The following is a 13,917-nucleotide window of genomic DNA, read 5'->3' on the forward strand; positions in this document are numbered from 1 at the left end:
CCTTCCCTCCCCCTCCTCCTCCTCCTCCCCCCCCCTCCCCCTTCTGCACCAGCCTTCCTTCCTCATAGCCAGGAGCAACAGGATGGTGATTAACAGGGTGAGGCACACCATGCCATCCTGATGGTCCTCTCCTCTTCCCAAGTCTGTGCCATCACCTCACACAGCAATCGCTAGCGCTTGTGCACTTTCAGTTTTGCTATTTTTATTTTGCTATGTAGTTGAGCATAAGTGGATATCATATAATCATTCATTTTCATTCATAACCTGTTATAAGAGACTAGGCATTTCCACCAGGTGCCAGTGAACTTACACCTGTAACCCATGCTACTCAGGAGGCAGATAGGAGGATTGAAGTTCAGAGATAGCAAAAAGTTTGTACGACCTCCAATCCCATGGTAGTATGTGATTGTTATTCTTGCTACTCAGGAGGCTGAGATTGGAAGGATTGTAATTCCAGGGTAGCCCAGGAAAAAATGGTTCATGAGACCTTGTCTCACCTGAAAAAATCTTGGGGATGGTGGTGCATGATTATCATCCCAGTTATGGGAGGGACTGTCTAGGATTGTGGTCCAGCCTTACACTTGCTAATATGCAAGCACTTTACCTTTGGCACTCTCTAGCTCCTTTTTATGTCAGTTATTTTCAAAGTAGGGGGTCTCACTTTATTCCTGGGCTAGCCTGAACCGAGGTCTTCCTACTTGTGCTTTCCTTGTCTTCAGAGATGACGTCATGAGCCACCACTCCCAGTCATTGTGCTTCTCCCATAGCTTGGATAATAGATATGTGCCATTAGGCCCAGCCATTGATTGAAATGGGCTGGCCTTGACCCACAGTCCATCCATTTATGCCCCTCAAGTAGCTAGGATTACAAGCTTAAGCTACTTCTCCTGGCTTCTCTTTTTAAGATTATAATAATATGATTCAGATCATATCTATAAAACATTCCAATTGGTTGTATGAGAGTTTTATATTTTTACATTTTGGACATGTAAATGCATAGTTAGAATTTCTCAGGTTTTTGTTTGGTTGACTCACAATTCTAAGTATTTTAGAATTGTGCATTCTACTTATATTCTGGGAATCATTTCATTAAATATTTAGGATTTTGATATGTGAATTTACTCAAAAATATTTCTTATAGTTCTCCTTTTAGAATTGTTTATTTTCCTAAATTTATTTTGGTTCTAAAAAATGCTACTTCCCTAAGTTTTTTTGTTTTTGTTTTATGTGGTGTGTTCATTGGAAATCTTAATATACTTAGAGATAGCATTTACTCAGCACTTAATCCATGTAAATACCAATGATAATTATTCATATTCATAGTAAACATTTCCAAAGCTTTTAGTAATCTACATGAAGTAGTACTTAGTACCCTAGAAACCACTTCCCCAAGTATCCTTCACTATTATAGAATTGAAGCATGTTGATTTATATGCCAGACATACTTGATATTAACTTACTAAACTACTTAAAAGGTCAATGAACTCGCCTGTTTTGGTCATTTTGTGTAAATGGTGTTATATAATATGTGGTACATTGTGGACTCTTTTGTCACTTAAGTGGATATTTTATCCATATTGTACCATAAATTAGTACTTCATTCTGTGGCTGAATCCATTGTATTTACTGCTTTGAAGTTTGTGCACAGTTGTGTGAGCATATGTTTTTATTTTCTCTTTGGTATCTAGCTAGGAGTGGAATTTCCTGGGTTGTATGGTAAGTTCTGTGGTTTAATTTTTGAGGAACTGCCAAATTATTTTCTACATCTTAACTTAAAAAGAAAAAGGAAAAGCATCAAGAAAAAACAGCCCTTTATGAGAAAATTCTTAGTTCATTTCTTTTTAAAAATACTGATTTAAAAAATTCCAGTATTTTGGGGTCATGCTATCTGGACCAACTCTCCTGCTGAAAACAACTAAAAATGCTAGCTAAACTATAAAAGGCCATCTTTTCAGTGCCAAAGAGCTCTAAAGAATGTATCAGAAGTCTAAGGGAAGGTGAGAACACAAAGGTAAAGAAGTTTTTAAAGCTCTAGACACCTTCAGATATTTTATCCATCTGGACAAAGAGGTAAAAAGCAGAACTTCAGATTCTGACAAATTTAGAAGCAAGGGAACTTTTATGTTTATGAGTTTAATAAACTGTCTCCAACAGTTGACTCACAACTACTGTCTGCTCCCAAAAGATTGCAGAAATAATTAGTTTTGAACAAATGAGGTAAAAAAAAATGAGAAAAGGAAGAAAAGAATTTTACCTCTGAGCATTTGTAAACCAAGTATCAGCATCAGGTGGAATTTGATGCCACAGTCTTAGAACACAAGAACTTTAAGAAACTAGTTCATCAGGTACCTGGAAGAAGCACATTTGCTCCCATTTGAAAAGACTCCTTATTCTATGTGTCTGGTGTGAGGTGGAAAGAGCAGAAATGAGGGACTCAGACTCTAATCCTAGTTCTGACACACACTAGTTGTATGATCAAATAGATATGAGATGAATGGTTGAGTCTCCCAGCCTTAGTCTCCTCTGAAGATAGGAGATGAACTTCAGAGTCATAAAAGCATCATTAACTTTTAATTTAACAGCTAACAAACTTTTTTGAGCATATATGATCTCAGGGTCCTACCATTCATCAAAATTTTCATTCAGTGGACAGATTCCCAGAAAAGAAACATGATCAATAAAAACAAAAACAAAGACAAAAAAAGTTCTTAATAGTATTGTCATGTTTACCACAAAACTTCCAAGTCCAAATGATTTCATAAGCAAGTACTGACAGATTTTTAAGGGGGAAAATTGTATGAACTTCGGACAATAATGGATGGATCTCTTCTTTCTTCATATGGAGCTAGCCAACAGAATTCTAAAGAGAAATAAATTCTTCACAATGTAAGATCTCTAAGTGAATACTAGTAAACAAGAGACAAGTTTAATTGTATCAGTCCTTCTTTAGCCAAATAATTTACTTAGAGGGTTAAGACCTTTTTGAATTCTTGGTTGTAGAGATAGTAGCCAGATTTGGAAAAATACAAGACTTGGCTAAGGGTTTATAAAGAGACATATAAAGAGATATGTAAATGGTTTCCTTCATTAAGTTTTTTTGATTAGAAGAGAAACCCACTTAAAATGGCCTAAGCTAAAAAAGTAATTTCTTGAAAGGATACAGACAGATGGATTCCTGAAGGCTGACACAAAGAGACCTGTCTCCAAGGGCTCCATGTTCCCCTTTCTGCCACCAAAGATGTTGTGCAACATGATTCTTCTGAGACAAGATAATGCTGTCCATGTCCAAGTGAACTCAATGAATTTAATTAAAACTATTGGAGATGAATTTATATAAATAAATTCCATCCGTATTCATAGGGTGATAATGACACTACTCAGCAAATGATTGCTACATACACAGCTACTATTTTCTGCAGGTTAACTGATTTCCATCTTTATAGGATTATAAAATAGCCTAGTCAAAGAAACAAAGGTAACTAGCCTAAATAGGTGTTCCATCCACTAAATTTCAAGGTTGAACACTGTTTTATCTTAAATTATAAAAATTACAATCTCATAAATTACCTATGTTACAATAGGATATAAGAATCTATCTATCTATCTATCTAATTATCTACTTATTGAAATAACTCTCTAGGCCCATAAATATAAAAGCATACTAGCAGAACACAACCTACTTCTTCTACCTTACCAGCTTCAGTTTCACTTTATGTCACAGTAGCTTCAGATAGAAAGGAACCCTGCTTCAGGGATTGTGGGGTGTCTGCTTCAGACAGTTACACCCTTAATACTGTGATCATAAATACTGTCACAGGACTTAAGAATTAAGCCCTCGCTAATCACATTTCTTCAGTATTTGATACCATAATGAATTAATATGGATACTTACATAGTCAAACAGTTTCAGGATTAAAAACAGAGCTCAGTGTTTTTTTCTTTCAAAAACTCATAGTCGAATACTAAGTCCTGTCAAAGTTTATTAGCTATCTCTTCAGATATTATTAAGGTTAAGTGTAACTCAGCATCCTTTAAACTAAGAACAATTTTGTTTTTTTAAAGACAAAATCATGATTCTTAAATGTAAAATGAGCAAGTACCAAGATTTAATATATTAATATCTGTAAGAATCTATACTAATGATTACTTACGATTTCTTTAAAACTACTCAGAATTGGCTGGGCACCAGTGGCTCACACCTGTAATCCTAGTTTCAGGAGGCTGAGATCTGAGGATCATGGTTTGAAGCCAGCCCAGGGAGGAAAGTCTGTGAAACTCTTATCTCTAACAGACTACTCTGAAAAAGCCAGAAGTGACACTGTGGCTCAAGTTGTAAGAGCACTAGCCTTGAGCAAAAGGAACTAAGGGACAACACCCAAGCCCAGAGTTCAAGTCCCAGGACAGGCAAAAAAAAAAATTAAAATAGTCACAACTGGTTAACATAAATCTAAAGATACAAACATGTAATCCTGTTAAGAAGACCAAATGAGTTTGGAAACAGCGGCTTGTACCTATGACCCTAGCGACTTGGGAGGCAGAAATGGAGAAATGGGTCTGAGGGTACCCTGGACAAAAAGCCGTCCTTCATCTAAGTCAGTAAGCTAGGCCAGCATGGTGGTGTGCACCTCTGACTCCAGGCAGAAGCACAAGACTCTACCTGGAAGTTAAAGTAAAAGAGGGCTGGGACTATGGCTTACATGGTAGGGAGACGACCTACCTAAGTAAGCCTGAGACCCTGAGTTGAAACTAGTACTGCCCTTTGACCCCCCCCCCAAAAGCAAATTACTAACTCTCCAAAAATAAAACTTATATAGAAATGGATTGACAGGAAATTTAGGTACATTAGTTTTAGGACTTTTTTTAAAAAAGAATAATCTCATCAAATCAATGAGAACCTTTAAATATATTTAGAATACTATTATAAAGACAGATGGTATCAACTCAAATTAATAAATAATGGCTCATCAAATGATCTTTTTGGCACAGGATCCAGTTAAGAAAATGGGATAAATCAACTTGAATGGTATATACCACTGAAATTTGAAGCTATTTTGGCACATCTGAGTTTTCTCCTTAGGTTTGCCAGAGTGGCTGTGAAAACACATTGCAAGAAATGAAGTTTGCTGGGGTTCTGTTTACTTTAGTACATGGCACGATAACCAGCCTCAGAAGCCAAAGAGAACAACAGTAGCCACGTTCTTGATATTTTCTTTCCCTCAGATATTCACACAGTTTTTTGTCGTTGAGCAAGTGTTTTTATTGTCCCTAACCTGAAGCGTGAGTGACAGCTGAAGCTGGTCTCTCTCTTGTGGGCCTGGCCTGGCCTTGTTAATAGATTACAACATTCCACTCTTGTTAATGCCAGCGACACAGGAGAAACATTTACTATTATGCTATTTAATAATGATAAAGGTGACAGAAAAAGTCTTTTTATGGAAGCTGGGTCCTCACAGCAACTCTTCATGCTTGTGATAAGGAGACACTAGTTGGCTGTCAAACAGAGGTACACTAGCTTGTTATCTGCAGGGCCGATACTGCCTCTTCAGCTCCCTCCCTGTGCCAGGAACCTATCTGAAGTGAAGGGTTGCAGAGCTACAGATAGCAGAGCACTTTTCTGGTCCAGAAGTACACGTAGAGTTAGCCCTCCTTTTGTAGGATAAAAATTTCATGGAAGTTTTGAGCAAAGCTCATCTTTTCTTATAGATTTAAAATTTTTGAGAGGAAAAATATGTTTGATGATTCCTATTGTTAGAAAATTCAGGGGCTGTGAAGGTGGCTCAGTGGTAGAGTGCTTGCCTCGCATGCATGAGGCCCTGGGTTTGATTCCTCAGCATCACAGAAGCAGAAGTGGCACTGTGGCTTAAGTGGTAGAGCACTAGCCTTGAGCTGAAGAGCTGAGGGACAGCGCCCAGGCCCAGAGTTTAGGCCCCATGACCAACAAAAAAAGAAGGAAAGGAAAGGGAAGGGAAGGAAGGGGAAGGAAAGAAAAAAAGAAAATCCGGTGATAAATATTTCAGTATACCAACAAGAGCAAGATTGCATTAACTACTGTTAAGATATGTGACAATTAGGACGAAGAAGCCAAATAGAGTTAAGGCTAGAGTAAATCATCAGTGTCACAATAAGATCTATGGGCACCTACTATATTTATTCTGTTTCTTGAGCTGGGTAGATTGTAAGTGTTCTGTGTGTTCTGTTATGCAGAGTATTCGCATTTTCACTGCTGATAGCAACTGGAAGAGATTGGACAGGTAGGACTTGCTACCAAGGATGGAAGAGGACAAATGTCTCCATCCCTTTAGGATTTTGAATAACAGTCCTTTTGTGGTTAAGTACACATAGATGTCCATATGTAATAATGGGACTCCATGGAGCAGTTGAGGAAATACATGCAGTATTTGCTATGGGCCTTTTTGTGTTGGATTTTTTTGTTTTGTAATTCAGGACCTTGCGCTTGCTAGGCAGGCACTTTCAACCTGAGCTATACTTTCAGTCCTTCCCCATCTTCTTCAAGACCAGGTCTCACTGTGTAACTCAGGCTGGCCTCAAGTTGAAAATCTTCCTTTCAGCTTCCCAAGTGCTGGGATTACAGGCATATATCATCACATCCCTGCTAAAGATTGCTTTAATAAGAGACATGGTATATGAGATTCCCAACAGGTGACAAGTAGTTGGAGAAGTGAACATATTCTATATTCATAACTGCTTGTGACTTTCTCTGAGCCTGTAAAATTAAAAAATCATACTAGATAAAATGAAGTTTTAAGGTAATTTGGCTCCGGAGAAACAAAAAATTTCTTAGATCTTCATATACTATGTTTGCATTCTATTTCAGGAAAAAGGGAATACAGTAAGCATCCATAATTATTGCAAATCATTTTCATTTTTGAATGATACTAATATCTTTCAGAACAAACTTAAAATGTACTTTAGATCTAGTTTAAACAATAATTTATTGTACTTATCTTGAACTAGTGTTATCATCAAACTTTATTTCCTAAGTAGCCTCTCATAGTTAGGCATACTTCAAATTTTTAATGTCCTAACACTTCTCAAGTTTGCTGGAAATTCATTGTCTTAAAGCTATTTAGATTGTTGAACCCAGTAACTACCTTAAAAATGAAAACCTATTGGGTTTTTAAAAATTAGACATTCTTCAGGTAGATTACTAATCATTGTTCTTTAAGCTCTTGATTTTAAAATTTATTCTGGGCTTGAACTCAGGGTCTGGGTGCTGTTCCTGAGCTTTTGTGCTCAATGCTAGTGCTCTCTTACTTTTAGCCATAGCTCTATCTCCAACTTTTTGGTTGTTAGTTGCAGATACTCATCTTATGGACTTTCCTGCCTGGGCTGGCTTTGATCTGGGATCCTCAGGTCTCAGCCTCCTGCATAGCTAGAATTACAAGCATGAGCCACTAGAGCCTGGCTAAAATTTATTCTTTTAAATACTAAACAAGTTATTTCAGATGACCTTCTTTTAAAAAAGTTATTTAACCAATTGTCCACTAAATTTTCACCCTAAAGAAAAAAAAAGTTAATCGCATGATCCAGAAGATATGAAAAACGACACTCAAGAAAGTTATCTGGAAAGTCAGTCCACAAAGCAAATCATAAAAGAAGCTCTATAGAAGAGCTAGCAAAGGGGAGAGTGAGCCATTCTGAATAACTTTTTTTTTTTTTTTAATTCGTAAGGCCTGAACTCTGGGCCTGGGCACTGTCCCTGAGCTCTTCCCCTCAGGTTAATGTTCTCCCACTTGAGCCACAGCACCACTTTTGGCTTTTTCTACTTATGTGGTGCTGAGGAATTGAACCCAGGGCTTTGTGCATGCAAGGCAAGCACTCTACCACTGAGCCACCTTTCCAGCACCATTCTGAATAACTTGATGACAAATTTTGAAGCATGTAAAGTCTGTAATAATATGAGTATTCATCATAGGAAAGTATTGATATAAATATTAGATTTGAGCTTTTATATTTTTCATTATACAAGAAAATGATAATACTCAAAAAGAAATGAGAGAGATTTGGGGCTAATTTCTCTGGACAGGAGAAGTTCTCACAGGCAGAAAGGAATGTCAGTAGATGAAGTAGCTGGGATGTTCAGTGTACAAATGCACACTAAATAAAGCACCATTTTGATAGATTTCTAATTCCAAATAATACAATTTCTAATTTCCACACAGTACTACAATGTGCCTGTCCTATTTTCTAGCTTACAATGGAATAATTAATCTTGCCACTATCTTAGGTTTGCCTTTTTTGTGGTCATTTGAACATATTTCAGTGGCTCTTACATAATTAAGTTCATTCAACCCTGTGCTCTCTTAATCAATTTTACAGAAAAACTCATGGCAAGTTAGTATTCTTTGTGTGTGAATTTTCCAATTGTATTTCAGACGTTAAGAAAGAAAGGCCTTAATGGTTGTGAGAGCCCTGATGCTGACGATTACTTTGAGCACAGTCCACTCTCGGAGGACAGATTCAGCAAACTAAATGAAGATAGTGATTTTATTTTCAAACGAGGCCCTGTAAGTACTTTCGCTTTACCTCTACTTTTTATTTGTTGATCTTTCTGTTAACTTCATCATCTAGGCTCTGAACAAGAAGGAGCACAGAGGGTGCGACAGCCCAGACCCCGATACTTCCTATGTGCTAACTCCACATACAGAAGAAAAGTATAAAAAAATTAACGAGGAGTTTGATAATATGATGCGGAATCATAAAATCGCAGTGAGTACTAAAGTATGGTTTATGCTTTTATCTTGTGCATGAAGAAATTGACCATACATACATCTTATATGGTGGATTGATGTCAGTAATAAGTAGAAGAGGAAATAAAGGCTTCTTTTTGGTTTTGGGGGGGTTTATAGAACTTTCAAATTTCTGAAATCTCATAATAGTACATGTTCTTATTTTTTTGGTTGTGGGGCTTGAACTCTGGGCTTAGGCGCTGTCCCTGCACTCTTCAGCTCAAGGCGAGTGCTCATCCATTTGAGCCACAGTGCCACTTCCGGTTTTCTAGGTTTATTGGAGATAAGAATCTCACAGACTTTCCTGCTTGGGCTGGCATTGAACCGTGATCTTCAAATTTCAGCCTCTTGAGTAGCTAGGATTACAGGCATGAACCACCAGCACCTGGCTCTTTTTTCTTTTAAAGTGGCACTTAGGCTTGACCTCAGGGCCTTGTACTTGCCAGGAAAGTGCTCTGCTACTTGAGCCATACCCCTAGGTTCTTAATTATTGTCTTTATTTTTTGAATAAAGTCTCCCGTGTGTGCGTGGGCCACGTTGAACCAAGACCCACCTATTTGGGCTACCTGGATAGCTACAATATTAGCTGTGTACCCCCAAATCCAGTTACTGATTGAGATAGGTCTTACATTAATGACATTGAACCAGTGGTCTTTCTGATTTTCACCTCTTAAATAACTAGGATTATGGGTATGAGCCACTGGTGTACTGTCGTGTTCAGTATCTTAAATGTAGAGGAGAAAACATCCTAAGTCAAGCTTCTGCTGCCTATTCTTTGTATCTTCAGATAGGTAACCCAAATATCCTGAATTCCTGATTACATCTAATAAAGTGAATGTGTTGGCTTACATAATTTAATGTCCCTTCCAGTTCTAAAATTCTGTAGTATTTACTATAAAGTATATATAAGGCTTTTCTCTCATTTCCATAACTTTATGTATGTGTACACATATACACATGTACATATTATTTATAAATTATAAGTTTTATATTATACATGTCATATATACAAATTATATGTGTATATATAAACAACTGTTTTATATATAAAATAGGTACTCAAATTTTGAGAGCACCAAATGTAAAGTAGTTGGATTTTATATTTTGTTGCAGAATTTCATGTTCTGAAATTATTCTGATTTACTATTGTTATTATTTTTTTATTATTGCCAGTCCTGGGGCTGGACTTAGGGCCTAGGCTCTTCCCTGAGCCTCTTCATGCTCAAGTCTACCACTTGAGTCACAGCACCACTTTCAGCTTTTTCTGAGTAGTTTATTGGAGATAAGAGTCTCACAGCCTTTCCTGCCCAGGCTGGCTTCAAACCACGAGCCTCAGACCTCAGCCTCCTCAGTAGCTAGGATTACAGGCATGAGCCACTGGTGCTCAGCTTTAAATTATTTTATATAATTCTTTTAATATTAAAGAACAAAGCTTACTGTTTGGCTCTTTGAATATGTCCCATGGCACTTGGCAGTAATATCACCAAATACTCCTTCTGTATGTTGGAACTAAGGAAGAAGCCTGGATTAATTGTAATTTAACAAAAAATGTTCTTAAACTGATTCCAAAGCAAATAGTTACTGTAAAATTTTTAGTGCCATGTATCTATCAGTACTTTTTTGAGCCTAGACATAAATCTTTTTATCTAACCTAGTGAATCAATACTTTTTTGAGCTTATGTTCCTGGATATGAGAAATCTTTTTTTTCTATTAGCATACAGGGAAATAGGGTTCATTGTGACATTTCCATACATATACAAGTGTTTGTGACATTTCTGTACATCAACTTGGTACAGCGCAGTTGGCAAGAGCTACTTAAAACTGTCATTCTAGATCAAATTTCCTAACTCTCTATAAGTGTAGCCTTCAAGGAATAAATTGGTTCCAGTGCAGATACTTACTTTACTGTCAGAGTTCATTTTCTAAGAAACCATGCCCTAAAATAGGCATCATATATCATTTCTTCAAAGTAGTCCTATCGAAAAATACCCTTAAGGAAATGTTTTTGGTTTAATATTGTTATTCTTAAGATAATTCTACCAGACAAAGTAAAATCCCCTCTAACCTCATAGTGATGTTGTTGTTACAGTTAGCATAAAATTGCAAAAGTATTTCCCAAGTCAAATTGGTGTATATCTACAAAGTTTCTTATATGTCTGTTGTTTTATATTTGTTGATGAAATTCAGTTTTTCCAACTGAAATTAACCATTGAATAGAATACACAGACTTTAATTATATTCTTCTAATTCTGAATTAATTAACAGTGGTACTTTACTTTTCAAGTTACTGTTTTAAAATGAGGGTTGAGGAAATGTTTTTTTCTTCCCCTCTGTCACTTTAAATTATAAAGAGTCCTATCATTTATCATAGTTGACAAGTGTATTATAAATAGTCTATGGAGGAAATACAATAAGAAAGTAGGAAAATACCCTTTTAAAGGAATGTGGAATATTTTGGCAGGAGAGAAGGTAGCATGGATATATTTGTAATTTAATCTTGTGTAATTTTATAATTTAATCTTTGTGTGATTTAAAGAAGATACCAGAATATTTAGTACTTGCTTATTACTGAGTTTGTTGTTTGGACTGTTTCTTTGTTTTTTTAAATTATACTCAGATTATATTGTATTCTGTTTATAACTAATTGTTCTTTCTTTAATTGTACCGTGAATAATGTCAATCAAATAAGGCTAGCTTTATTTAAAATGTCCCCAAAATTGATGTATTTATTAATTTAATAATGCATTAATAATAAAATGACAAATGCTCCCACTTCCATTACATTTGGGGTCTCCCAGTAGAAGCATAATGTTATAAAACCAGTTTGCATTGTAATGCTAATTAATGCTTATTGTCATGTCTATGAGTACTTGAAATATAGCATGTATTTATCATGTTAATGTATATGCATTAATATGTAGAATATTGAAGATGAAATGGTCATAACAAACATATTCATGTTTGAGTACAATTAAGTTATTTAACATAGAGGAAAATGAACATTTCTCTCCTTGTTTCTTTACAGCCAGGTTTGCCGCCTCAAAACTTCTCAATGTCTGTCACCGTCCCTGTGACAAGCCCTAATGCGTTGTCCTACACTAACCCAGGGAGCTCCCTTGTCTCACCGTCTTTGGCAGCCAGCTCAACGTTAACAGATACAAGCATGCTCTCTCCACCTCCAGCCACGTTGCATAGAAATGTGTCCCCCGGAGCTCCTCAGAGACCACCTAGTGCTGGCAATGCAAGTAGGTGATGATATCTATGCTGGCTCTTTATCAAAGATGATGGAAAATGAATTGCTAACATAAGAAATGTCTCACTCTGTCTTAGTGTTATTATCTGGATAGCCAAAAGTCACTGCAATATAATTGGATCTATTTTAAGGTTTTTGTTTTTGTTTTTATTGGTATTAGAGCTTGAACTCAGGACCTGAGCACTGTCCCTGAGCAATTCTCCCCAAGGCTAGCACTCTGCTACTTGAACTACAGCACCATTTCTGGTTTTCTGGTGGTTAATTTCATATAAGAGTCTCATGGCCTTTCCTGTGTGGGCTGGCTTGGAACTATGATCCTCAGATTTCAACCTCCTGAGTAACTAGGATTATAGGCATGAGCCACCAATGCCTGGCTATTTTAAGATTTTTTTTGGGGGGGGGTCTGGTCGTGGGGCCTGAACTCTGGGCCTGGGTGCTGTCCCTCAGCTCTTCAGCTCAAGGCTAGCGCTCTACCACTTGAGCCACAGCACCACTTCCGGCTTTTTTCTTTTTGCTTATGTGGTGTTGAGGAATCGAACTCAGGGCCTCAGGCATGCAAGGCAAACGCTCTACCACTGAGCCACCTTCCCAGCCCTATTTTAAGATTAAAAAAATATATATCTATGAAGGCAAAATTAATGTCAGCCAAAGCAGAATAAACTAATGAACCTTCCATCAGTAAGCTTTTCTTATCATGAGAAAGCTATACTTCAATAGGCAGAAAATGTAATCAGGATACCATGAGCAAACACCTAAAGCTAAATGTGACCCTCATGTTTAAATACAGTCACCCGCTTGGAGTGTTTTGTGTATCCTCCTGCCTGAATTAGTTCGGTAATTTATAGAAACCTAAAGTTCTTTTGATACATTATGTATTCAATGCATTGTCTCCCTTACATACTATATTAAGGGTACCCAACATGTTCGGTATGTATTGTGCTCATTCTTATTAGTGTGTTGATGCATAGGTAAATTCATGTGTGCGGTTGTATACAAACATACACAGTGTTATATAGTACACACACACATATACACATGAGAGTGTGTATGTGTAACTATATGTATGCAGGGGTGTATGCATATGTAATTATATCCAGTGACAGGTTATAACTTTAGACTGGGCTAGTTTTTCAGTTTTAGAACTTGAGTGAGGGTTATCCTTACCATAGAATTCATTCAAATATATCATCTACACTGTCTTCTCTCTATAATGTTGTTAGGTGGGATGTTGAACACTACAGACCTCACAGTGCCAAATGGAGCTGGAAGCAGCCCAGTGGGTGAGTAAATTCCTACTGTTTGATTTTGTAGGATACTTACAACTTTTCCCACAATACCCCGCTTTTTCCTTTCCCTTTCACTGTGGCCTTAAGTTCATTTATGCTTCATTCATTAAGTACTCAGTGCTTCCATTCTAGACATTGTTCTTTTCTAAAGACTCCGTTGTATTAGCAATGTTTATGTCAATATAGTTTCTTTTTTTCTTTTTCCAGTGGTCGTGGGGCTTGAACTCTGGGCTTGGGCACTGTCCCTGCACTCTTCAGCTCAAGGAGAGCACTCTACTGCTTGAGCCATAGCACCACTTCTGGGTTTTCTAGTGGTTTATTGGAGATAAAGAGTCTCACGGATTTTCCTGCCTGGGCTGGCTTTGAACCGTGATCCTCAGATCTCAGCCTCCTGGGTATTTAGGATTACAGGCGTAAGCCACTGGCACCTGGCTTCAAGATAGTTTCTTTTTTTTGGTCCGGTCATGGGGCCTGAACTCTGGGCCTGGGCGCTGTCCCTCAGCTCTTCAGCTCAAGGCTAGCGCTCTACCACTTGAGTCACAGTGCCACTTCCGGCTTTTTTCTTTTTGCTTATGTGGTGCTGAGGAATCGAACCCAGGGCCTCATGCATGCAAGGCAAGCGCTCTA

General features: G+C 37.3%; 1 protein-coding gene across 7 annotated transcripts in view; it reads left to right on the plus strand.

Annotated features, from left to right (window-relative positions):
• Mef2a (myocyte enhancer factor 2A) overlaps positions 1 to 13,917 on the plus strand; it is an 85,158-nt gene that overhangs the window by 47,598 nt on the left and 23,643 nt on the right. For 4 of the 7 annotated variants that reach the window (XM_013012118.1, XM_013012114.1, XM_013012120.1 and 1 more), the window contains 3 exons: positions 8,593 to 8,730; positions 11,777 to 11,996; positions 13,225 to 13,284. In XM_013012118.1, the coding sequence (XP_012867572.1) occupies positions 8,593 to 8,730; positions 11,777 to 11,996; positions 13,225 to 13,284 (418 nt within the window). Of the gene's footprint in view, positions 1 to 8,396; positions 8,529 to 8,592; positions 8,731 to 11,776; positions 11,997 to 13,224; positions 13,285 to 13,917 lie in introns of all 7 variants that reach the window. The other 3 variants (XM_013012119.1, XM_013012117.1, XM_013012116.1) reach the window with 1 other exon arrangement.

This window comes from Dipodomys ordii, unplaced genomic scaffold (assembly GCF_000151885.1).
Source record: "Dipodomys ordii isolate 6190 unplaced genomic scaffold, Dord_2.0 Scaffold15, whole genome shotgun sequence".
Classification (NCBI taxonomy): Eukaryota; Metazoa; Chordata; class Mammalia; order Rodentia; family Heteromyidae; genus Dipodomys; species Dipodomys ordii.